The sequence below is a fragment of the Pseudophryne corroboree genome, chromosome 6 (assembly GCF_028390025.1).
Source record: "Pseudophryne corroboree isolate aPseCor3 chromosome 6, aPseCor3.hap2, whole genome shotgun sequence".
Taxonomy (NCBI): domain Eukaryota; kingdom Metazoa; phylum Chordata; class Amphibia; order Anura; family Myobatrachidae; genus Pseudophryne; species Pseudophryne corroboree.
The window spans coordinates 330,912,098-330,938,272 of NC_086449.1; the positions used below are offsets into that span (position 1 = coordinate 330,912,098).

Sequence of the window (26,175 nt, forward strand, 5' to 3'; positions counted from 1 at the left end):
TTGTAATAAGTAATGTTTGAATAGTGCACCTGCATCTCTTTTCATATTGGTTGATCATGCAGAAAAATACTATTTTCATGGAAACCTTTCTTAATTTGAGATTTAAATTCAGAAAGAAGGGTGTCAAAGAAACTCATATTGAAAATTTTTTTTTCCAGTTTTCAGAGCTTTACGTAGAGAAGTTTCCACCCAATCTATCTTAAAGACCAAAAAATATTTGGGAACATATTAAGAGGGGAGGGGTGTTACATATTCATTGTTGGTGGATACATTTTTTTTTTACCTTCTATGGATATAAAGAGCAATAACTTTTTGCTGCCAGGAGAGACCCTAGTGGTTGTATGAAGGTGTCCAAAGGCTCTCCATACCTGTATATTTCAAGTATTTCTCTAGCATTCATGAGGGATATTGGGAAAATCTAGTACGATGGGGGTATAGACTGGGTCCAAAGGAACCAGTGCACTTTACATTTCTTCAACTGGGTGTGCTGGCTCCTACCCTCTATACCCCCCTCCCACAGGCAGTTTAGAAGAAAGTGCCCTCAGGAGAGAGAGAGAGAGTTTTCTTCATTTTCTTTTAAACTTTTATTATTTTCGGTATTCTGTCTGGGCAACCGCATACCTGCACCGTGGGAGTTAGGGGGGATGGTCACCGGACTTACGAGGTGCAGAGCCGTTTCACCGCTGCAGGGCCACCGTCCTGAGGGGTTGTTGTTCAGCGGGGCACTGTGCCTTGGCTGCCGCAGCACGCCCCTCCCCCCTAACGCTGCCTGAAGGTGACATCAGCTATGAGTATAAACCACTAAAGGGGTCCTCCGGTTCAAAGTGCGGCTGACCACAGGCACTGCGTACGGGACCGTCCCGGGGGGTTCCGCTACGATCCCCCGCATGGAAAATGGCACAAACGCTTGACTAACACTACTTGTGAGGTTTTGAGCCAAAACGGAGACTTTGCCAGTATAATAACATTAGGTATCTCCGGCGCCATTGGAGAGGGCGGAGCTACCTCAGAGCGGGACCTGAGGCATTTCGGCGCCTTCCTCTGCTTACTGCAGCCACAGACAGCACACAGCGCTTCCTGATCCTCAGCCACGCTGGATATCTGGTACAGGGTGTAGCAAAGGGGGAGAGCCGCTTGTGTACACTATATACATCCTATTTAGGATAGAAATTGTTAGTGTTTACAGTATTATAGTGAGCTGACAGCCTCGCTGGGGCTGTGCAGCTCAGGGTGTGCTGGTGTCCTCGCTCTGTGTCTCCTCTCACATACAGTAGGGCAGGCTTGCGATATCACTGTCTATGTGTATGTTGTGCTTACGGTGAAACGGGTAAACAAACTGCAGTGTATGTCACAACAGATCCTCTCCATTATCTACTGATTCTGTTTTATCTGAACATGCGGGTCCACAGAAGCATGGGTTACCTGCTCTACTCTTTGATACAGATGAGGGTTTACAGGAGGTTGGGGATGATCTGGATCCTGTTACTGGGGATCCTGATTCTGTTCAGGGTATTGAACCTCTAATTCTGGCTATACTGGACATGTTAAAGCTCCCTCTAGAGGGGATGCGGTCAAGATGCCGCCGGCCGGAATCCCGGCGGTCGAAATACCGACGCCGGAATCCCGACCACCACAATCCCGACATATTCTCCCTCCATGGGTGTCCACGACACCCATAGAGGGAGAATATAATAGTGCGCTCGCCACCCCTGTCGGGATTGTGTGGTCGGGTTTCCGGCCGGTGGCATTTAGTACTGATCCCCTCTAGAGGATGGTGCATAACAGCAGTCGTTTTTCTTTGTACTAAACAAGCCTAATGTCACTTTCCCTGATTCTACAGTTAGATGACCTATTCAAACAAGCCTCGAAAAATCCAGACAAAAAATTCCAAGTGTCCAAAAAGTTTTGCGCACTTTCCCATTTGCTCCTGAAGGTAGAAAATTTTGGGAGGAACCCCCTGGGGTGGATGTATCAGTCTCTCGCCTGTCTAAGAAGTCGGTACTGCCTGCCCCGGGCTCCTTTACCATGGAGGATCCTGGGGATAGGAAGATAGAAACTACCCTAAAGTCTATAAACACAGCAGCCGGTATATCACAAAGATCGGTCATTGCGGGTCGCTGGATGACCCATGCCATTCATTCCTGGGCCACTCAGATTCAGGGGGGCCTGTCGGGAGATCTGCCCTTACTCACTATGGTGACCCTCCTAAAACACATTCAGGACACTACACGTGTTCTCTGCGATTCACTCAAGGAGATGGGGAACATTAATGCTCGGACTTCTGCCATGACTGTCGGCGCGCAGGGGCTTGTGGTTGCGTCAGTGGATTGTGGACGCAGAATCCAAATGTAGTGTGGAATACCTCCCCTTTTCTGGGGAATGGCTTTTTGGGTTGAATCGGATACCTGGATTTCCAAAGTTACTGCTGGGAAATCCACGTTTCTCCCCTCTGGGGCCCCGCCGGGGAGACGCTCCAATCTGTCGCCGTCTGTCCAGTCCTTTCGATCTCGCATATATCGATCTAAGGCCTAAGGTGCTTCCAATGCGACTAGAGGCACCAGAGGTAAGTCCAGAAAACCTGCAAGCACCAGTTTCCAGGAACAGTCCACCGGTTCTGCTTCCGCTAAGGCCTCAACATGACTGTGCCTACCCCCCCTGAGGGGATCTCAAGGTGGGAGCTCATCTGAGTCACTTCAGCTGTGTCTGGGAGACCTGCCAGGATTACTGGGTCAGAGATCTCTTTTCTCAGGGCTACACGCTGGAGTACGACTGTACCGGTGTTCCAGTACCACTACCGCAACGTGGTGCCGAAACCGGATGGTTCGGTCAGACCCATTTTGAATCAAAAATCCATGCATCCTTACTTGAAGGTGTTCAAGATGGAATCCCTGCGAGCAGTGACTGCGAGCCTGGAAGAACAGGAATTTATGGTCTCCTTGGATATCAAGGACACCTATCTCCATATTCCATTTTTGTCGCCTCTTTAGGCGTTCCTGCAGTTTGCCATACTGGACAATCACTTCCAGTTCCAGGCACTACCCTTCGGCCTGTCCACAGCACCAAGGGTATTCACGAAGGTGATGGCGGAGATGATGTTCCAGGTCCAGGGGGTCAATGTGGTTCCTTATCTGGACGATCTTCTGATAAAGGCACAATCCAGGGAGCTTTTGTTGCTCCATAGCGACCGCACCATCCATCTTCTGTCAGACCATGGGTGGATCCTCAACTTACAGAAGTCCCACCTGGAGCCAACTCGGAGGCTCCTGTTCCTGGCAATGTTGCTGGATACTGTGGCACAGAAGGTGTTTCAATCAGAGGACAAGGCGAAAACACTTCAGGAGCTGGTCCGCATGGTGCTCCGACCTACTTGAGTGTCCGTTCATCTTTGCATACGAGTGTTGGGAAAGATGGTTGCCTCATACAAGGCGATCCAGTATGGGAGGTTCCATGCCAGAACATTTCAGTTGGATCTCCTGAGCAAGTGGTCCGGATCGCACCTACAGATGCACCGGATGATTTGGCAGTCACCTCAGGCCAGGATTTCCCTCCTGTGGTGGCTACAGTCCTCCAATCTCCTGCAAAGCCGGAGTTTTGGGATTCAGGATTGGACCCTCCTCACGACGGATGCGAGTCTACGGGGATGGGGAGCTGTCACCCAGGGGCGCAGTTCTAGGGCAGTTGGTCATCCCACGAAGCCCTCCTTCCGATTAACATTCTGGAACTTTGGGCGATCTACAATGCCCTGCTTCAGTCCTCTCCTCTGCTCAAGGATCACGCGATCCAGGTACAGTCGGACAACGCCATGGCTGTGTCATATATCAATCGACAAGGAGGGACAAAAAGCAGAGCCTGCATGCGAGAGGTGTCAAAAATACTCCTCTGAGCGGAAAGAAATGCAAGAGCAATGTCAGCAATCTTCATTCCGGGTGTGGACAACTGGGAAGCGGACTTCCTGAGTCGTCACAATCTCCACCCGGGGTGTGGGGGCTCCACCAACTGGTGTTTCAGCAGATCATCGATCGGTGGGGTTGCCCACAAATAGACATGATGGCTTCTCGTCTCAACAAGAAACTTCCCTGGTATTGCTCGGGATCCAAGGACCCTCGGGCGAGGGCAGTGGATGTACTGGCGTCGCCTTGGCCTTACGGGCTGGTCTACCTGTTTCCTCCGATTCCATTGCTCCCAAGGGTGCTCAAGCGAATCTGGAATCAAAGAGTCCAGGCAATTCTGATTGCCCCAGATTGGCCTCAGAGGGCGTGGTATGCGGATCTTCTGGACTTGTCCGTCGAAGACCCTTGCCCTCTACCACTAAGAAGTGATCTTCTTCAACAAGGACCGTTTGTCTACCCGGACTTACGGCGACTTCGTTTGATGACATGGAGGTTGAGCGGAACATCCTAGCTCACAAGGGCCTTTCCAAGAAGGTTATTGCCACCATGATTCAGGCCAGGAAACCTGTGACGTCAAAACACTATCATCATATCTGGAGGAGATATGTCTCTTGGTGCGAGCAACGCATGTATCCAACTGCTGAGTTTCACTTGGGACGTTTCTTACATTTCCTGCAGGCTGGTGTGGATAAGGGCTTACGTCTGGGTTCCATTAAGGTCCAGATTTCAGCCCTCTCCATTTTCTTCCAGAAGAAATTGTCAGTGTTGCCTGGAGTTCAGACCTTCTTGCAAGAGGTGCTACACATCCAACCTCCTTTTGTGCCGCCTATGGCACCCTGGGATCTGAATGTGGTAGTGGATTTTCTACAGTCCTCCTGGTTTGAACCTCTGATGATGGTGGAAGACAAGTACCTCACGTGGAAGGTGGTGATGTTACTGGCCCTGGCTTCTGCTCGTCGTGTCTCAGAAATGGGGGCCTTGTCATGCAAAAGTCCATACTTGGTCTTTTACATGGACAGAACAGAGCTCCGAACTAGACAGCAGGTCCTGCCGAAGGTTGTCTTTGCGTTTCACTTGAATCAGCCTATTGTGATCCCATCCAGTTTTGGCGCTTCTAATCCTCCGGAGGCATTGAAGATCTATATCAGGAGAACGGCTCGGATCAGAAAGACTGATTCTTTGTTCGTGTTCTCTGATGCACAGAAGGGTTGTCCTTCAAAGCAGGCCATTGCTCGTTGGATTAGGCTTACTATTCAACAGGCCTATGTGTCGGCAGCCTTACCTGTTCCTAAATCTCTGAAGGCCCGCTCTATAAGATCAGTGGGTTCTTCCTGGGCGGCTGCCCGTGGAGTCTCGGCCTTACAACTTTGCCGAGCTGCTACCTGGTCAGGGAAGAACACTTTTGTGAAGTTCTGCAAGTTTGATACCCTGGCCCAAGAGGATACCCAGTTTGGGCAGGTGGTGCTGCAGCAGTCTCCGTACATTCCCGCCCGTTCTGGAAGCTTTGGGACGTCCCCATCGTACTAGATTTCCCCAATATCCCTTATGGATGCTACAGCAAATAGGATTTTAATACCTACCGGTAATCCTTTTCTCGTAGTCCATAAGGGATTTTGGGCGCCCGCACGTTGACTTTTCTGCAGATTATCATTATGTGGTTACCTGTTCAGCTGTTACTGTTATTATTCCCAGCTGTTGCTGGTTGTTGTATGTTAGTGGTGCGCTGGTTTGTAAATCTCACCACTCTTATCATATTTCCTTCTCTCATAGATGTACTTTCTCCTTCGGGCACATTTTTACCTATAACTGCCTATGGGAGGGGGCATAGAGGGGAGGAGCCAGCACATCAAGTTGAAGAAAATCAAAGTGCACTGGCTCCTTTGGACACCATCTATACCCCTATCATCCTAAATTTCCCCAATATCCCTTATGGACTACAAGAAAAGGATTTACCAGTAGATATAAAAATCCTATTTTTTAACATATTGAGACGCTCCCATTACAGCGAATGGGGTGCGTCACCGAAGCGCGTGTGGCCCAGGCGTGATTGGTGCACCTCGGCGGGCGCACTGAGGTTCAGATAGAGCCGCGATTTATAAAAATAAAAATTGGAGGAAGAATATATGTTGAAGGAAGTTATGTAAAAAAGATAAAATGTGTTATAAAAAGGATTTTAAATCAAAATCTATATTGAGACCTATATAGATTTTGATTTAAAATCCTTTTTATAACACATTTTATCTTTTTTACATAACTTCCTTCAACATATATTCTTCCTCCAATTTTTATTTTTTATTTTTATTTATTTTTATTGTTGCAAACACCAATGAATAACTTAGAAAAAAGAAATTAACACGCTAATCAAATTCAGCTGTTTTTAACCAATTAAGCCTTCTCCAATTAAGCACATCAATTAATAAAGCTGTATAAAAAGGACGTATTGGGAAGAGCATCTATCATCCATGATTAAGGACAGGCAAGTCCGAAACGCGTTGATGAGGAGTTACAAGTGAAAGTCTGACGTCATCCCGCCTGCGCCATACGGGTGTGGAAACGACAGTGCAAGAAGACGGCATCGAGAACGGGGCAGCGGAACAAGATCTACATGTGAAAACCGAGTGACGGACGTCACTACAGGTAGGCAGATATAGGGAAAGACAGATAGTTAGGCTTTCCCCACTGCAGCCGCAGCACGGATCACAGCTCCGGTGTCCATAAAAGGACACACGCACAGGACTTTTACATCAGCACAGAAGTGCTGTAAACATTACCTATTAACCAATTTTTCTTTTTCACAGGTGTTTGCAACTTTTTTATTTAATTTATTTTCTCTAATCTTGCTTTCATTTAAGCGCTCCTGTTTTTATCTTTTTATTGTTATTACCAATTTAAAGGAGCAGCTCCATATTTTTTAGCGCGGGTCATTTATCATATTTAATGAATAAATCTATTCATCTGACTTTCATCTGCTGCTGCTGCTACTACTACACTTTAATAAATTGTCACTGTCAAGAAATATTTACAGTTTGTGGTAAAGGGCAACCATTACATGACTTTTTATTTTTAGATGCCTTCCCCTAATTGATACCTCAGTGACTTTTCCAAGATCATTATAAGACAATAGTTACCATCCCGTCAAAATTATGGAACAACATAACAGTAATGTCAGTGCCGGCGGCTATGCGTGCCCGAATGGAGCAACACTTGAATTGTTCTGTCAGGCACCATCTAGTGGCCGCTGACATGCAAAACATTTGAATTCCCCCCATAGAGGTGAGGAGCAGCATTAGCCTTATATAGGATGGCTTCACCTTATTTGAAGGATGATGTCATAGCTTGGTCCATGATGCCATTCTATAAAACCTCACAGTTGTTCTCTAGTCTGGTGACCTGTATACTTCTTATTGTAAACCTGCAACGATGCCAGGCTTTATAATGCATCTATTCTTTCTTTTTCTTTTTTTTACTTAATCTTTTTGACTATAGAGGAGAAATAGAATTGTATGGCAGAAAAGATCCTACACTTTTGTCTAGTTTGTTGTTATTTTTTATTTATGTTTCTAAACCCGTATTCCCCTGAATAACTGGAGGCTAAATTCACCACATTTGGTTGCTCGGCTACACTACTACATAAGAAAGGTGTGAAATGTATGGGAGGTGATGATTAAATCATTGCGCTTTGATTACTCAGCGAAGCTTGATGCAGTTTGTAGTGTTAATGCTGCCGTCACAAAGTAAAGATGAAGTAACATTGAACATATTCTCTCTCTGGGAAGCTCAGAGACTAAAATCCAATCAGCACTGCATCACCATGTACCAGGTGACACAGGTATGTTGGCTTACAAAAGGCAGCAGCTCTTCCATTGTTGGGAAATGCTCTACGGTACATATAGTACATTTTTTTATTATTCAATGACCATTGTATTTCCAAAACTTCCTATGTGCACCTAGATCTGCTTTTCAGCTCCACCTGATACAGTGACAATGTGTGCTATGAAAGAATGCTGAATATCAAGAGCTGCTCTTATAAGGTAAGATGTGTTATTAAATAACAAATGATGCAAATTGCAATTTGACCAGAAGTATTAATAGCACACAGAACTGTGCATGTAAATTCCATGAGTTTATCAGGGCTGAAGATCATTTAAAAGCTTTACTTCACTGCTCATGTCAGATGGTTCCTGAAAGCTTCTAGTAACTCTAACAAGATTCTCTCACTTGTTTGAAATACAAGGCAAAAATGATCGCTAAGCTCAAAAAGGAAATTCATAAAATTATTCAATACAGATATATGAATACCTTCCAGATAAAATCACAAAGGAAATAATGTCCAGAACATGAAATAAAGATGGCAGACTCCAATAGGCAAAGGGGCCGCCTCCAAAAACATGTGTGTCCTAATAATCTCAATCCTTAGATGTGTGCTTCCGGGAAAATATCATATGGTTCCACCTGTTGTACAGTAATTATGGGATCCCCTGCATTCCCGTAGAGTAAATATCCATAAGTAATAAAGCAGAGAACTAGGATCCACAATTCTGAACTGTTTCTGTACTGTTTTTTTAATATAACAGGTGGTACCTTATAACAATATAAAAAAAAACAATCCATAAAACACATAAATATGTTTAAATCCACCAAAGGTAGACCGTAAAGGCGTACCAGAAAGAATGAGTAAAAAAAAAAGAATAACTCCCAATGCTGTGGGATTACAAGCAAACTTCTCTGGCTCAGAGCATTCATTTATCAAGAAACACCAAGAACTATTTGATCTGGCTCTAAACATGAAATATAAAGACATTGGGGGTAATTCCAAGTTGATCGCAGCAGGAATTCTGTTAGCAATTGGGCAAAACCATATGCACTGCAGGGGAGGCAGATATCACATGTGCAGAGAGAGCTAGATTTGGGTGGTGTGTGTTCAATCTGCAATCTAATTTGCAGTGTAAAAATACAACAGGCAGTATTTACCCTGCACAGAAATAAAATAACCCACCCAAATCTAACTCTCTCTGCAAATGTTATATCTGCCACACCTGTAGTGCACATGGTTTTGCCCAACTGCTAAAAAATTTCCTGCTGCGCTCAACTTGGAATTACCCCCATTGTTCATTCCAAAATGGTTAACATTAACAACTGACTTCAGAGTCTATAGTATAGCCGCTCTCAAATATAGCATATGGGAAATTGTCGAAGAAAGGAAAGAAACTACACATAAATACTGGGAATCAGGAAAGTATGGAATTCAGTTCAACAGGTTTACCCACAGTTGATGGGAAAGCATGTCAGAATATTCTCAGACAACAAGACAGTGGGGGTAATTCTGAGTTGATCGCAGCAGGAACTTTGTTAGCAGTTGGGCAAAACCATGTGCACTGCAGGGGAGGCAGATATAACATGTGCAGAGAGAGTTAGATTTGGGTGGGTTGTTTTGTTTTTGTGCAGGGTAAATACTGACTGCTTTATTTTTACACTGCAATTTAGATTGCAGATTGAACACACCACACCTAAATCTAACTCTCTCTGCACATGTTATATCTGCCTCCTCTGCAGTGCACATGGTTTTGCCCAACTGCTAACAAAGGGGGTAATTCCAAGTTGATCACAGCAGGAAATTTTTTAGCAGTTGGGCAAAACCATGTGCACTGCAGGGGAGGCAGATATAACATGTGCAGAGAGAGTTAGATTTGGGTGGGTTATTTTGTTTCTGTGCAGGGTAAATACTGGCTGCTTTATTTTTACACTGCAATTTAGATTGCAGATTGTACACACCACACCCAAATCTAACTCTCTCTGCACATGTTAAATCTGCCTCCCCTGCAGTGCAAATGGTTTTGCCCAACTGCTAACAAAAATCCTGCTGCGATCAACTTGGAATTACCCCCAAAGGCCCTCATTCCGAGTTGTTCGCTCGCTAGCTACTTTTAGCAGCATTGCACACGCTAGGCCGCGGCCCTCTGGGAGTGTATCTTAGCATAGCAGAATTGCTAACGAAAGATTAGCAATTCTGCTATTAAGTAATTCCTTGCAGTTTCTGAGTAGCTCCAGACCTACTCCTAGATTGCGATCACCTCAGTCCGTTTAGTTCCTGGTTTGACGTCACAAACACGCCCTGCGTCCGGCCAGCCACTCCTCCGTTTCTCCAGCCACTCCTGCGTTTTTACCTGGCACGCCTGCGTTTTTTAGCACACTCCCTGAAAACGGCCAGTTTCCACCCAGAAACACTCACTTCCTGTCAATCACACTACGATCAGCAGAACGATTGAAAAGCTTTGTTCACTCGTGAGTAAAATAGCAAAGTTTTGTGTAAAATTGCTTAGCGCGTGCGCCCTGCTGTGCATGCGCAGAACTGCCGGATTTTAGCCTATTAGCAATTCTGCTAAAATTAGCAGCGAGTGAACAACTTGGAATGAGGGCCAAAGTTCCTGCTGCGATCAACTCAGAATTACCCCTAGTGTTGGGAATCACGGGCATACCAGAAGCAAAGCAGTCATGAAGGAAGTGTCAGACCTGTTATCTTGGCCAGAAAGAAGATAATTATTATCGTTTAGCTGGCGCTACAAGGGTTCCGCAGCACCTTACAAGGTACGTAAACAAATGAGCCAAACATGCTCACAATAATTTACAGTACAAGACAATGCCCTAATGGCAGATTATCTCAGCCGGAGGCAAGTAATTCTAGGGAAATTACATAGAAGTTGATAGCAGATAAGAACCACTTGGCCCATCTAGTCTGTCCCTTTTTTACCATTTGGTAACTAACCCTATTTGAACCTTACTGCTTTGTAAGTATAGTCATGTCTATCCCAAGCATTTTTAAATTGCTCTACTGTCTTAGGGGGACATTTACTAAGCAGTGATAAGAGCGGAGAAGTGAGCCAGTGGAGAAGTGCCCATGGCAACCAATCAGCATTGAAGTAACATCTATAATTTGCATGCTATAAAATTATACAGAGCTGCTGATTGGTTGATGGGGCAACTTCTCCACTGGCTCACTTCTGCACTCTTATCACTGCTTAGTAAATGTCCCCCTATGTCTCAACCACCTCTGACGGAAGACTATTCCATATATCCACTACCCATTTCTGTGAAATAATTTTCCGCAAATTTCGCCTGAACCTGCCTCCCTACAATTTCAGTGCATGTCCTGGTTTTCTAGTACGTCTTGTTAAATTCATATTCCTAGTTGCGCTAAAACAAGATGTCCGCTACGGACGCAAAGTAAAACAATGGGCGCTTCGGCCGCACGCTATGTCTTAGCCGGCATAATGGATACACAAAGGACGCCACGTGTGGTTCAGTACGCTAAAACCCAATCGAAAATGAATGCTACACCAATTGTCGTTATTAATGTTTTGGTCCAACGCATCAACAGTTTGCTTACTAATTCAAGCAAAGGTAAAACAATACAATGAAAGCTACAGCCAATACATACATACGCAAGCGCTCCTGGATCAAGGCCTCAGTCGTCTAGCAAGATGACCTCTAAAAAAGTAACTGAAACCTAGGCCAGGTGCGTGTCCTTTTTCTCTTACGTCCTAGAGGATGCTGGGGTCCATTAGGTACCATGGGGTATAGACGGGTCCTTTGTGAGCCACTGGCACTTTAAGAGTTTAATAATGTGGGCTGGCCCCTCCCTCTATGCCCCTCCTACCAGTTTAGTTTAGAAAATGTGCCCAGAGGAGCCGGTCACAGCTAGGAGGGGAGCTCCTAGGAGTTTTTCTAGTTTTATATTTTTCCTAAGAGTTGTTAGGTACAGGAAGGCTGCTGGCAACAGCCTTCCTGCTTTGTGGGACTTATGGGGGGGAGTAGGAACCAACTCTTGTAGTTAATGGTTCTGTATCTCCGCTCACAGGACACTGAGCTCCTGAGGGTGCTAATCGCAAGCCCACGAGGCGACCACTCACTCCCGCAGCACGCCCTCCACCCCCTAACAGAGCAAGAAGAAAGAAGAGTGGTGAGTTTAGCGCCGGCGGCCCGGTTAGTGGGTCGCCAGTGGGAATGGCAGGCTGCGCTCCATGAAGGCTCAGCAACATATCTATGTAGACGCGGCTGAGGGGCGTCCTGGGCCAGCGCAATCACCCTAACACTGGTAATGCAGCTAACAGGGGCTAATCCCGCTGTTAGCACTAAAGATCTCAGGCCAGTATAATCATAGTGTGCGGGAAGCCGCGCGCCTTACAGGGGGCGGGTCTTCTCAGATCGGATCTAGCACTCACCAGTGCCATTTTCTCCCTGCAGAACGCTGAAACGCGCTGAGAGGGAGCACTGACCCTCCACATAACTCCAGTTACTGCGGTACTAGGGTGTAATAGCCAGGGGGAAAGGGAGTGTAGTTAGTGCTATTTAACCTATTAAGGTTATTTAGTCTGCGCCGGGCTGTTATCATAATAACTGCCCACTGGTGCACTGTGTGGCTGGCTCCTTATACTCTGTGACTCTCTGAAGGTACTCTGGGGGAAACTGTGTCTGACATTTTCCTGTATGTGTGTGTGTATGTGTACTATATATCCACATTACCATGTCTAAGGGCTCTGTATCATGTGCTGCAGAGTGTGTATCTTCTCCTGAGGAGTCTATCCCATATACTCAGGACTGCAATGGGCTTTCCCAACCTGCCGAATCCGAACCCCCATGGGTGGATTCTTTAAGGGGAATGATATCCCAGATTTCATCAAGGATGTCACATAATGAGAAAGAGATGCAGTTTTGAGAAAGTCTGTAGAGGGTTTGCAGCATTCAGCTCCTACTTCCTCAAATACCCACCTACATACCCTAAAAAATGTACACTCGCCCAAATAATGCGAGTTGACACTGATACCGACTCTGATACAGGGGACAGTGATGGGGATATGCAGGGGGGAATGCATCCCTTGCTAAGGGGGTGCAGCCGATGATTGAAGCCATTAGGGATGTTTTGCATATTACTGAGAAGGTACCTGTGCCGGAAGAGGAATCTTATTTTACGGAAAATAAGAAATCCTCCCTCACCTTCTCTGCTTCTAAAGAGCTAAACTCTTTATTTGAAAAATCCTGGGAAAACCCAGAGAAAAAATTCCAGATCCCTAAAAGAATTCTCATTGCTTTTCCTTTCCCTGAAGAGGATAGAAAGAAAAGAGAAGACCCCCCTATAGTAGACGCTTCTGTATCTAGGTTGTCTAAAAAGGTGGTTTTACCTGTCCCTGGTTCAACCGCTTTGAAAGAGCCGGCTGACCGTAAGATTGAGGCTACACTCAAATCTCTATACACTGCTACAGGCGTGGCTTTAAGACCCACTATTGCTTGTGCGTGGATTTCTAAAGCCATAGTAAAGTGGTTAGGCACATTACTAGAGGACTTAGATGCTATGGATAGGAGTGACATTGATTTGTTTTTGCGTCACATGCAGGATTCTGCTGGGTTCATGGTGGAGGCCATGAAAGACCTTGGAATGCTGAATTCAAGAGCTACTTCCATGGCGGTCTCAGCACGCAGAGGACTCTGGCTACGCCAATGGACTGCTGATGCAGAATTTAAGAAAAGTGTGGTGAACCTACCCTTCACAGGTCAGGCTCTGTTTCGGGACACATTGGATGTGTGGATTTCCATGGCAACTGTGGGTAAGTCAACCTTTCTCCCCTCAGCAGCTCCACCGACTAGGAAATCTTATCCTATGTCCACACTGCAGTCCTTTCGTACCGCAAAATTTTAAAAATCCAAATCCCCTTCCACCTTCTTTAGGGGTGGTCAGGGAAAATCAAAAAAATCTTGCACCAACAGGTTCTCAGGAACAGAAACCAGGTTCTGTTTCCTCAAAATCTTCAGCATGATGGTGGACCTCGCAGCCAAGAGATCGGGCAGGTGGGAGCGAGACTAAAAAATTTCAGTCACTTATGGGTGTCATCAGATCTAGACCCCTGGGTAACAGACATTGTTACCCATAGCTACAGACTGGAGTTTCAGGAACTCCCACTTCACAGATTCTTCAAATCAGGCTTAACAGTTTCGCTGACAGAATGTGCTATCCTACAGGAAGCCATGCAAAAATTGGTCCAGACAGATGTTATTGTCCCAGTTCCACCTCACCTACACCACAAGTGTTATTACTCAAACCTGTTTGTGGTGCCAAAACCGGATGGTTCAGTAAGGCCAATTTTAAACCTAAAGTCATTGAACCCCTACTTAAGGGAATTAAAATTCAAGATGGAGTCTCTGAGAGCGGTGATCTCAGGTCTGGAGGAGAGGGAATTCCTAGTATCCCTCGATATCAAGGATGCATACCTTCACATTCCGATCTTGCCGCCTCACCAGGCTTATCTCAGATTTGCGCTGCTAGATTGTCACTATCAGTTCCAGGCACTGCCTTTTGGTCTCTCCACAGCACCGAGGGTGTTCCCCAAAGTCATGGCAGAGCTGATGCTACTCCTCCGCAGACAAGGAGTGAACATAATTCCATATATGGACGAATTGCTGATAAAAGCGTCGTCCAGGGTGAGGTTGTTGCAGAGTATTGCTCTCTTAACTCGACTACTCCAGGATCATAGGTGGATCCCGAACCTTCCAAAGTCACATTTGGAGCCAACAAGGAGACTACCCTTCCTGGGGATGATACTCAACATGGAAGTGCAGAGGGTGTTTCTACCATTGGAGAAAGCGTTGGTGATACAATCAATGGTACGGGATGTCCTGAAGCCAGCCCAGGTTTCAGTTCATCAGTGCATTCACCTTCTGGGAAAGATGGTAGCCTCCTACGAGGCTCTTCAGTACAAAGGTTCCATGCGTGGTCATTCCAGCTAGATCTCCTAGACAAATGGTCGGGATCACACCTTCATATGCACCAGCGGATACGCCTGTCGCCGATAACCAAAATTTCGCTCCTCTGGTGGCTGCAAACTTCTCACCTACTCGAAGGCTGCAGATTTGGGATTCAGAATTGGATCCTTCTAACCATGGATGCAAGTCTCAGAGGTTGGGGAGCGGTCACCCAAGGGCAAAAGTTCCAAGGAAAGTGGTCAAGTCTGGAATCCATCCTTCCAATAAACATTCTGGAACTAAGGGCCATATACAAAGGCCTTCTACAAGCGGCACATCTTCTGCAAGATCGAGCCATACAGGTCCAGTCGGACAATGGCACAGCAGTGTCTTACATAAACCGTCAGGGCAGAACGAAGAGCAGAGCGGCAATGTCAGAGGTAACAAGAATCATCCTCTGGGCAGAAAAGCACGTGGTGGTGCTATCAGCAATCTTCATTCCGGGAGTGGACAACTGGGAAGCGGACTTCCTCAGCAGACATGATCTCCATCCAGGAGAATGGGGCCTCCACCCGGAGGCTTTCACAGAGATGACAAGCCGATGGGGTGTACCTCAAGTAGACATGTCTCAACAAGAAGCTTTGGAGGTACTGTTCCAGGTCGAGAGACCCACAAGCAGTGGTGGTGGACGCACTGGTAACTCGGTGGGTGTTCCAGTCGGTGTATGTGTTCCCTCCACTTCCACTCATCCCAAGGGTTCTTAAACTAATAAAAAGAACAAGAGTTCAGGCAATCCTCATTGCTCCGGACTGGCCAAGGAGGGCTTGGTACGCAGATCTTCTGGAATTACTCCTGGAGGATCTGAGGTCTTTTCCTCTTCGCGAGGACCTTCTGCAACAGGGGCCATTCGCCTATCAAGACTTACCGCGGCTATGTTTGACGGCATGGAGGTTGAACGCCAGATCTTAGTTCGGAAAGGTATTCCGAAAAAAAGGTAATTCCTACCCTAATCTAGCTAGGAAGGGAGTTATGTTTAAACATTAACATCGGATTTGGAAAAAGTATGTGTCTTGGTGTAAATCCAAGAAGTTTCCACTGGTGGAGTTTCAACTGGGATGGTTTCTCCTCTTTCTGCAAGCAGGTGTGGATGTGGGCCTACGCTTGGGCTCCATAAAAGTCCAGATTTCGGCCTTGTCCATTTTCTTCCAGAAACAATTGGCTGCCCTCCCTGAGGCTCAGACATTCTTGAAAGGGGTTCTGCACATCCAACCACCCTTTGTGCCTCCTACGGCACCTTGGGATCTTAATGTGGTGCTGCAGTTCCTGCAATCGGATTGGTTTGAACCTTTGCAGGAGGTGAAGTTGGTTTCTTACTTGGAAGGCGGTCACACTGTTGGCATTGGCATCTGCAAGACGTGTGTCAGAATTAGGGGCTTTGTCATGCAAGAGCCATATTTGATTATCCATGAAGATAGGGCAGAGCTCAGAACACGTCAGCAGTTTCTTCCAAAGGTTGTGTCAGCTTTTCATATCATCCAACCTATTGTGGTGCCAGTGGCTACTGACTCCTCAATTACCTCAAAGTCCTTGTGTGTGGTGAGGGCTTTGAAAATTTATGTGAAGAGAACTTCTCGTCACAGGAAGTCGGACGCTTTATTCGTCCTTTATGATCCCAACAAGGTTGGATGTCCTGCTTCTAAGCAGACGATTTCTCGTTGGATCAGGTTTACTATCCAGCATGCTTATTCTACGGCAGGATTGCCGTGTCCACACTCGAATAAGGCCCACTCTAATCGTAAAGTGGGTTCTTCCTGGCCGGCTGCCCGGTGTGTCTCGGCTTTACAGCTTTGCCGAGCAGCTACTTGGTCTGAGTCGAACACATTTGCTAAGTTCTACAGGTTCGATACTTTGGCCTCTGAGGACCTAAAGTTTGGTCAATCAGGATGGAGGAAATTTTTCAGCTACTGAGAAAAGATTAAACCATCAAGTGGACATTATTGCAAATGGTCAAATTCAAATTGTTTTCTCTTGCCACAAGAACATGGGGCTTTCACATAGATTATTTCCTCCTTTACCTCCTCTCGCATGAAAAGAAAAATCAAGAAAAAGAAGTAATATGCTTCCATTTATCCCAAAGTGTCCATTTTTCCCAGTTGCCTGGGAGATGCTTAAATAAAAACCGTGGCTTTTACGTCTAAGTATGAATTTATTCCTATGGGCAATGGTTCTCAAACTGTGTGCCTAGGCACCCTGGGGAGCAGGGGTGCCTTGGATAGGTGGTCGAGGACCAACTCAAATTATTTATGGTCAATGTAATAGGCAAAACCATGTCTTTCTAAATTTCTCATTGAGAAACTTTTGGCCTAGGGGTGACGTGAAAAAAATTCTGAGGCTGTAGTGCGCCATGATTCAAAAATGATTGGGAATGACTTCTCTATTGTCTGGTCTTTAGCCAAATATGGGGGGTAATTCAGAGTTGATTGCAGCAGCAAATTTGTTAGCAGTTGGGCAAAACCATGTGCACTGCAGGTGGAGCAGATTTAATATTTGCAGAGAGCGTAAGATTTGGGTGGGTTATTTTGTTTCTGTGCAGGGTAAATACTGGCTGCTTTATTTTTACACTGCAATTTAGATTTCAGTTTGAACACACCACACCCAAATCTAACTCTCTCTGCACATGTTATATCTGCCCCCTCCCCCTGCAGTGCACATGGTTTTGCCCAACTGCTAACGAATTTGCTGCTGCGATCAACTCTGAATTAGGCCCATGCAGAAAATATATTTCTTGGCATGGAAAATAGCCCAGAAATAATCAGAGACAAATGTGTATTTGGGCCTGTAACCAATACTCTCATGCAAGCATGAAAAAAAAATAACCTTTTTCAAACTTTTACCCTATTACAAGTGGCCTGACATGTACTTTAGTGTGTTACCATCATTTCAGTAAGCATCTTCCTGCACAAAGTAGGCCCCAAGCATCACTTGTGTGGCCAGATTGAATCGGGTGCTCGGCTGATCCTGTGTATATCTACCAAAAATACATGCACTTCATGTCAAACAAATCACAAATGTAAAAATGTCTATAATAAAGCTAATTACAATACTGAATGTAAATTATAACTTAGTTTAAAACTTATACACATTCAATTAAACAATTTCAATATTGGTCTATGGATTGCCATAATATGCAGTGGTTTAATAAGGAATAGAAAATGGACCTAAACTATGCTTTGTGCTTATTTATATTGGTCTATGTTTTTACTAATTTGTGGTCAATGTAATCTATTTTCTTATACGCTGGACAAACTTTTCATTGTGGATTATCTACTTTGCAGAAACTTTTTCTGAAAGCCGGTTAGTTAGCTTGTGAACATATGGGAATGTGTGAGAAAACTCAGCTGTTGCACTTCAGCTTACTTATCAGTTTGGTAATTCACCAATCAGCAGGTGCCGTGTCTACGCCAATTTTTACACTCCTCCTCATGCTCCACTCTGTCTAGTGTAATTGTGCTTTCTTAATAATCCACTGATCATCCTCACTGACATGCAGATGTGTTTCCCAAGCTGGGCATTGCTCCTATCACTCTTTATTCCCTGTGCTCTTGCTCAGGATCTGCCAGCTCACCGCAGGTTCGAGTACAAGTACAGCTTTAAGGGACCACATGTCACCCTTCCTGATGGAACGTTACCCTTCTGGGAGATATATGGAGGTATTGTTATTTTAACGTTTCTTATTTGCGTGGACTGTTGTTAATGAATATTTAAAATATAGTTCTAATATGTATAGTGTATACAAATTAATTATATATGGACATCATCCAGGAGTACCAAGAGGGGCACAATGCTCTTTTGACTCCGTCACATGGGCATTTCTATAATGGGTGCAAGGTGTGCAGTACACATAGGTCCCTGGGTCCAGGGGGCCCACACCGCACACTCTACACCCATATATTATACTTACCCCTCCGGAGTCCTGCGGCGGCCATGTACTGCAGACACAAATCACGTGGAAAATGTCAGCCATTTACAAGTAACTTGCATGTGCGCACTGGGATGTCCCCGGGTACAAGGCGCCATGTTCCTGGAGACCTGCACATGCACAGTAGACTCTGGCATAATGCCAGAGTCTACTCGCTGCCAGAGAGGAGGGGGCCCACATTGGAAACGCCCCTGCTCAGTCATTGCCAGGTGCCGGGACCCCCCATAGTATGACAATGGATTTCCATAAACAGTTTTCAGCTTATGTTAAATGTATGTGATATACAGGTAGGTGTTTTTAAACCACGGTGTGTACACACAGAGGTGCAGTTGTGATTGAGACAAATGGTCTCAGAAATGTATTAAAAAATGTATTGAGACTTCCTGGGTGGTGACTGGCAGGTGGCTATCCAGACACACGTTTATGGGCATGTTATGGCAGTGTCGCAGGAGTGCTTGCAAACTTAGACACTTATTCACGTACATTGGAAGCCATACTCTGACAGACAATCTGCACCTAGCATAGGACAGGTGCAAGTTTCCATGGTGCATCTGATGGTAGCATCGGAAAAAAGCACCAAGCGGGAATGTTTTGCCCTAAGATGCACAACGTGGGTGTCTTATGGGCCCTACACACTGGAAGATAACACTGAACGATATGAACGTTCTCGTTCATTAATGAACGAGAACTCATTCATATCATTCAGTGTGGAGCACCAGCGATGAACGATGCGCGGCCCCGCACTCATTCATCGTTGGTGCCCCGTCGCCTATGCATGCAGACCAATATGAACAATCTCGTCCATATTAGCAGGCACTGTTATGGAGCCAGGTGATAGGGGGAGTAAAGAAACGTCACTCCACCCGTCACCTCCCCTCGCCGCCGGGTCTCCCGTTGGCCGTATCGGCTGTCGGGCAGCTCGGAGGCGGGAGGACAGGTGTGTAGGGCCCATTAGTTCTTGCACACTCAGACGCACAGAGGAAAGACTGATAATAGCATTAGCATTAAGTCATAGATGTGACTACTGTATGGCAAAAAATGTTAAAGAAGTTACATGAGCAGCATGTGACACAGAATCAGCCCCTAAGGCACAGTTTCTTGAAGCAAACATTTAACCTTTTAAAAAAAAAAAAAATTATGTCATAATGTGTCTTTTATTTTTTCATCTAAGGAAACCACGTTAATTATCATAAAGCACTGTTTTATGGTCTTTTATTCTTTGACCCTACCTTCGGTGGTAGACTTCCTACTAGGCATGTGAAGCACATGCCTAGCAGGCTGCCTTCCCTACTCACCGCGTCACCTGCTGTAGCTTCTGAGCAGCTGGCCCTTTATTTGTAGTTAGAGAGAGTGACTTGTGTGCAGGGTGACAAAGCTACATGGGACAGACCAGGTCTGCTGGCTGAGCAAGAGGTGGAGGTGCTGCAGATCCCTGTCCAGCCAGAGGGACTGAACTACTCTACTGCTTGTGAGTGAGGTAAATGTGTGTAGTATATGTATGCATGTGCAGTGTGTGAGCAATGGGGGCAGTGAGGGGTGGGGGAGCAGTTATGTGGGCAATCAGTATTGAGGAGAGCAGTGTGAGTTGTGGGAAGGGGGATACAGAGGGAATTGGAGAGACCTATGAAAGGGGCAATGAGAAGGCTATGGGAAGATATAGGGGGAGGTAACATTAAGAGGTGTGTGTGTGTGTGTGTGTGTGTGTGTGTGTGTGTGTGTGTGTGTGTGTGTGTGTGTGTGTGTGTGTGTGTGTGTGTGTGTGTGTAAGAAGAAACTTTTTTCTTTTTTTGGGGGGATGGGGGTGAGGGGGGGGGGGGGGAGAATGTTGTGCCTAATGGCGGCCTGTTCCCTAAATCCACCTCTGCCTGCCTTGGAAGTTTTCATGGTTTCCAGGGTTCCCTACTGTTCTGCATATGTACTGCTTCAGAACGCTTGTCAGTTTTATGGAGAAAATCTTGTTGGGTTTGGGCCTGTATTTTATTAGCAGCAACATATCATGTCCAATCCTCTGATCCCTGTTTAATTACTTGGCTTGACAGTTAGTTAGCAATATATATGACATTAAGATCCTGTTTTACATCTAGATTTTTTATATTGTATGTCCCTATTAGTGTACCATAGCAAACTTGTAACATTTTAATGTAAGCTGTTCTATCCCAGTTGTAAAAAATGTATATAATTACAGAATTAGAGATGAGCGGGTTCGGTTCCTCGGAAACCGAACCCGCCCGAACTTCAGTTTTTTTTACACGGGTCCGAGCGACTCGGATCTTCCCGCCTTGCTCGGTTAACCCGAGCGCGCCCCGAACGTCATCATCCCGCTGTCGGATTCTCGCGAGGCTCGGATTCTATCGCGAGACTCGGATTCTATATAAGGAGCCGCGCGTCGCCGCCATTTTCACACGTGCATTGAGATTGATAGGGAGAGGACGTGGCTGGCGTCCTCTCCGTTTATAGAGAGTGAGACTACTAGAGTAGAGAGAGACACAGTATTATTTACTTTAGTAATTTAGGGGAGCATTAGGAGGAGTACCACTACTTGCTGAAGTGATAGTGTGACTGTATATCTGACTTGTGGGGGAGACAGTGGGGAGCAGTTAGAGTCTGAGAGCAGGAGTACATATTTTAACGTACAGTGCACACTTTTGCTGGCACTCTGCTGCCAGAGTGCCACACTGCCATTGTGACCACACTGACCACCAGTATATATTGTGATTGTCTGCTTAGGAGTACTACTTGCAAGTTGCTGATAGTGTGACCAGTGACCTGACCACCAGTTTAATTAATCACCACCAGTTTAATATATATATATATATATATATATATATAATTGTATATAATATATATATAATTGTATATGTATACCACCTACCCGTGTTTTTTTTTTTTTATCTTTCTTCTTGATACATACTACTATAGTAGCTTACTGTAGCAGTCTGCGGTGCTGCTGAGCTGACAGTGTCCAGCAGCTCCGTCATCAGTCATTACATAATAAATATATATACCTGTCCGGCTGCAGTACTAGTGATATTATATATATATATATATATTAATTTCATCTCATTATCATCCAGTCTATATTAGCAGCAGACACAGTACGGTAGTCCACGGCTGTAGCTACCTCTGTGTCGGCAGTCGCTGGTCCATCCATAATTGTATACCACCTACCCGTGTTTTTTTTTTTTCTCTTTCTTCTTGATACATACTACTATAGTAGCTTACTGTAGCAGTCTGCGGTGCTGCTGAGCTGACAGTGTCCAGCAGGTCCGTCATCAGTCATTACATAATAAATATATATACCTGTCCGGCTGCAGTACTAGTGATATTATATATATATATATATTAATTTCATCTCATTATCATCCAGTCTATATTAGCAGCAGACACAGTACGGTAGTCCACGGCTGTAGCTACCTCTGTGTCGGCAGTCGCTGGTCCATCCATAATTGTATACCACCTACCCGTGGTTTTTTTTTTCTCTTTCTTCTTGATACATACTACTATAGTAGCTTACTGTAGCAGTCTGCGGTGCTGCTGAGCTGACAGTGTCCAGCAGGTCCGTCATCAGTCATTACATAATAAATATATATACCTGTCCGGCTGCAGTACTAGTGATATTATATATATATATATATTTAATTTCATCTCATTATCATCCAGTCTATATTAGCAGCAGACACAGTACGGTAGTCCACGGCTGTAGCTACCTCTGTGTCGGCAGTCGCTGGTCCATCCATAATTGTATACCACCTACCCGTGGTTTTTTTTTTCTCTTTCTTCTTGATACATACTACTATAGTAGCTTACTGTAGCAGTCTGCGGTGCTGCTGAGCTGACAGTGTCCAGCAGGTCCGTCATCAGTCATTACATAATAAATATATATACCTGTCCGGCTGCAGTACTAGTGATATTATATATATATATATATATATATATTAATTTCATCTCATTATCATCCAGTCTATATTAGCAGCAGACACAGTACGGTAGTCCACGGCTGTAGCTACCTCTGTGTCGGCAGTCGCTGGTCCATCCATAATTGTATACCACCTACCCGTGGTTTTTTTTTTCTCTTTCTTCTTGATACATACTACTATAGTAGCTTACTGTAGCAGTCTGCGGTGCTGCTGAGCTGACAGTGTCCAGCAGGTCCGTCATCAGTCATTACATAATAAATATATATACCTGTCCGGCTGCAGTACTAGTGATATTATATATATATATATATATATATATTAATTTCATCTCATTATCATCCAGTCTATATTAGCAGCAGACACAGTACGGTAGTCCACGGCTGTAGCTACCTCTGTGTCGGCAGTCGCTGGTCCATCCATAATTGTATACCACCTACCCGTGGTTTTTTTTTCTCTTTCTTCTTGATACATACTACTATAGTAGCTTACTGTAGCAGTCTGTGGTGCTGCTGAGCTGACAGTGTCCAGCAGGTCCGTCATCAGTCATTACATAATAAATATATATACCTGTCCGGCTGCAGTACTAGTGATATTATATATATATATATATATATTAATTTCATCTCATTATCATCCAGTCTATATTAGCAGCAGACACAGTACGGTAGTCCACGGCTGTAGCTACCTCTGTGTCGGCAGTCGCTGGTCCATCCATAAGTATACGAGTATCCATCCATCTCCATTGTTTACCTGAGGTGCCTTTTAGTTGTGCCTATTAAAATATGGAGAACAAAAATGTTGAGGTTCCAAAATTAGGGAAAGATCAAGATCCACTTCCACCTCGTGCTGAAGCTGCTGCCACTAGTCATGGCCGAGACGATGAAATGCCAGCAACGTCGTCTGCCAAGGCCGATGCCCAATGTCATAGTACAGAGCATGTCAAATCCAAAACACCAAATATCAGTAAAAAAAGGACTCCAAAATCTAAAATAAAATTGTCGGAGGAGAAGCGTAAACTTGCCAATATGCCATTTACCACACGGAGTGGCAAGGAACGGCTGAGGCCCTGGCCTATGTTCATGGCTAGTGGTTCAGCTTCACATGAGGATGGAAGCACTCAGCCTCTCGCTAGAAAAATGAAAAGACTCAAGCTGGCAAAAGCACCGCAAAGAACTGTGCGTTCTTCCAAATCCCAAATCCACAAGGAGAGTCCAATTGTGTCGGTTGCGATGCCTGACCTTCCCAACACTGGACGTGAAGAGCATGCGCCTTCCACCATTTGCACGCCCCCTGCAAGTGCTGGAAGGAGCACCCGCAGTCCAGTTCCTGATAGTCAGATTGAAGATGTCAGTGTTGAAGTACACCAGGATGAGGAGGATATGGGTGTTGCTGGCGCTGGGGAGGAAATTGACAAGGAGGATTCTGATGGTGAGGTGGTTTGTTTAAGTCAGGCACCCGGGGAGACACCTGTTGTCCGTGGGAGGAATAGGGCCGTTGACATGCCTGGTGAAAATACCAAAAAAATCAGCTCTTCGGTGTGGAAGTATTTCAACAGAAATGCGGACAACATTTGTCAAGCCGTGTGTTGCCTTTGTCAAGCTGTAATAAGTAGGGGTAAGGACGTTAACCACCTCGGAACATCCTCCCTTATACGTCACCTGCAGCGCATTCATAATAAGTCAGTGACAAGTTCAAAAACTTTGGGCGACAGCGGAAGCAGTCCACTGACCAGTAAATCCCTTCCTCTTGTAACCAAGCTCACGCAAACCACCCCACCAACTCCCTCAGTGTCAATTTCCTCCTTCCCCAGGAATGCCAATAGTCCTGCAGGCCATGTCACTGGCAATTCTGACGAGTCCTCTCCTGCCTGGGATTCCTCCGATGCATCCTTGCGTGTAACGCCTACTGCTGCTGGCGCTGCTGTTGTTGCTGCTGGGAGTCGATGGTCATCCCAGAGGGGAAGTCGTAAGCCCACTTTTACTACTTCCACCAAGCAATTGACTGTCCAACAGTCCTTTGCGAGGAAGATGAAATATCACAGCAGTCATTCTGTTGCAAAGCGGATAACTGAGGCCTTGACAACTATGTTGGTGTTAGACGTGCGTCCGGTATCCGCCGTTAGTTCACAGGGAACTAGACAATTTCTTGAGGTAGTGTGCCCCCGTTACCAAATACCATCTAGGTTCCACTTCTCTAGGCAGGCGATACCGAGAATGTACACGGACGTCAGAAAAAGACTCACCAGTGTCCTAAAAAATGCAGTTGTACCCAATGTCCACTTAACCACGGACACGTGGACAAGTGGAGCAGGGCAGGGTCAGGACTATATGACTGTGACAGCCCACTGGGTAGATGTATGGACTCCCGCCGCAAGAACAGCAGCGGCGGCACCAGTAGCAGCATCTCGCAAACGCCAACTCTTTCCTAGGCAGGCTACGCTTTGTATCACCGCTTTCCAGAATACGCACACAGCTGAAAACCTCTTACGGCAACTGAGGAAGATCATCGCGGAATGGCTTACCCCAATTGGACTCTCCTGTGGATTTGTGGCATCGGACAACGCCAGCAATATTGTGTGTGCATTAAATATGGGCAAATTCCAGCACGTCCCATGTTTTGCACATACCTTGAATTTGGTGGTGCAGAATTTTTTAAAAAACGACAGGGGCGTGCAAGAGATGCTGTCGGTGGCCAGAAGAATTGCGGGACACTTTCGGCGTACAGGCACCACGTACAGAAGACTGGAGCACCACCAAAAACGCCTGAACCTGCCCTGCCATCATCTGAAGCAAGAAGTGGTAACGAGGTGGAATTCAACCCTCTATATGCTTCAGAGGTTGGAGGAGCAGCAAAAGGCCATTCAAGCCTATACAATTGAGCACGATATAGGAGGTGGAATGTACCTGTCTCAAGCGCAGTGGAGAATGATTTCAACGTTGTGCAAGGTTCTGCAACCTTTTGAACTTGCCACACGTGAAGTCAGTTCAGACACTGCCAGCCTGAGTCAGGTCATTCCCCTCATCAGGCTTTTGCAGAAGAAGCTGGAGGCATTGAAGGAGGAGCTAAAAGGGAGCGATTCCGCTAGGCATGTGGGACTTGTGGATGGAGCCCTTAATTCGCTTAACAAGGATTCACGGGTGGTCAATCTGTTGAAATCAGAGCACTACATTTTGGCCACCGTGCTCGATCCTAGATTTAAAACCTACCTTGGATCTCTCTTTCCGGCAGACACAAGTCTGCTGGGGTTCAAAGACCTGCTGGTGACAAAATTGTCAAGTCAAGCGGAACGCGACCTGTCAACATCTCCTCCTTCACATTCTCCCGCAACTGGGGGTGCGAGGAAAAGGCTCAGAATTCCGAGCCCACCCGCTGGCGGTGATGCAGGGCAGTCTGGAGCGACTGCTGATGCTGACATCTGGTCCGGACTGAAGGAACTGACAACGATTACGGACATGTCGTCTACTGTCACTGCATATGATTCTCTCACCATTGAAAGAATGGTGGAGGATTATATGAGTGACCGCATCCAAGTAGGCACGTCAGACAGTCCGTACTTATACTGGCAGGAAAAAGAGGCAATTTGGAGGCCCTTGCACAAACTGGCTTTATTCTACCTAAGTTGCCCTCCCACAAGTGTGTACTCCGAAAGAGTGTTTAG

At 45.7% G+C, this 26,175-nt stretch overlaps 1 protein-coding gene across 1 annotated transcript in view; it reads left to right on the forward strand.

The window, feature by feature from the left end:
• The first annotated feature begins 4,859 nt into the window (after positions 1 to 4,859).
• LOC134934561 (protein ERGIC-53-like) overlaps positions 4,860 to 26,175 on the forward strand; it is a 177,053-nt gene continuing 155,737 nt past the window's right edge. The window contains exons 1-5 of the mRNA XM_063929976.1: positions 4,860 to 5,210; positions 7,582 to 7,719; positions 8,534 to 8,696; positions 11,077 to 11,111; positions 18,232 to 18,331. Of these exons, the coding sequence (XP_063786046.1) occupies positions 4,860 to 5,210; positions 7,582 to 7,719; positions 8,534 to 8,696; positions 11,077 to 11,111; positions 18,232 to 18,331 (787 nt within the window). The remainder of the gene's footprint in view (positions 5,211 to 7,581; positions 7,720 to 8,533; positions 8,697 to 11,076; positions 11,112 to 18,231; positions 18,332 to 26,175) is intronic.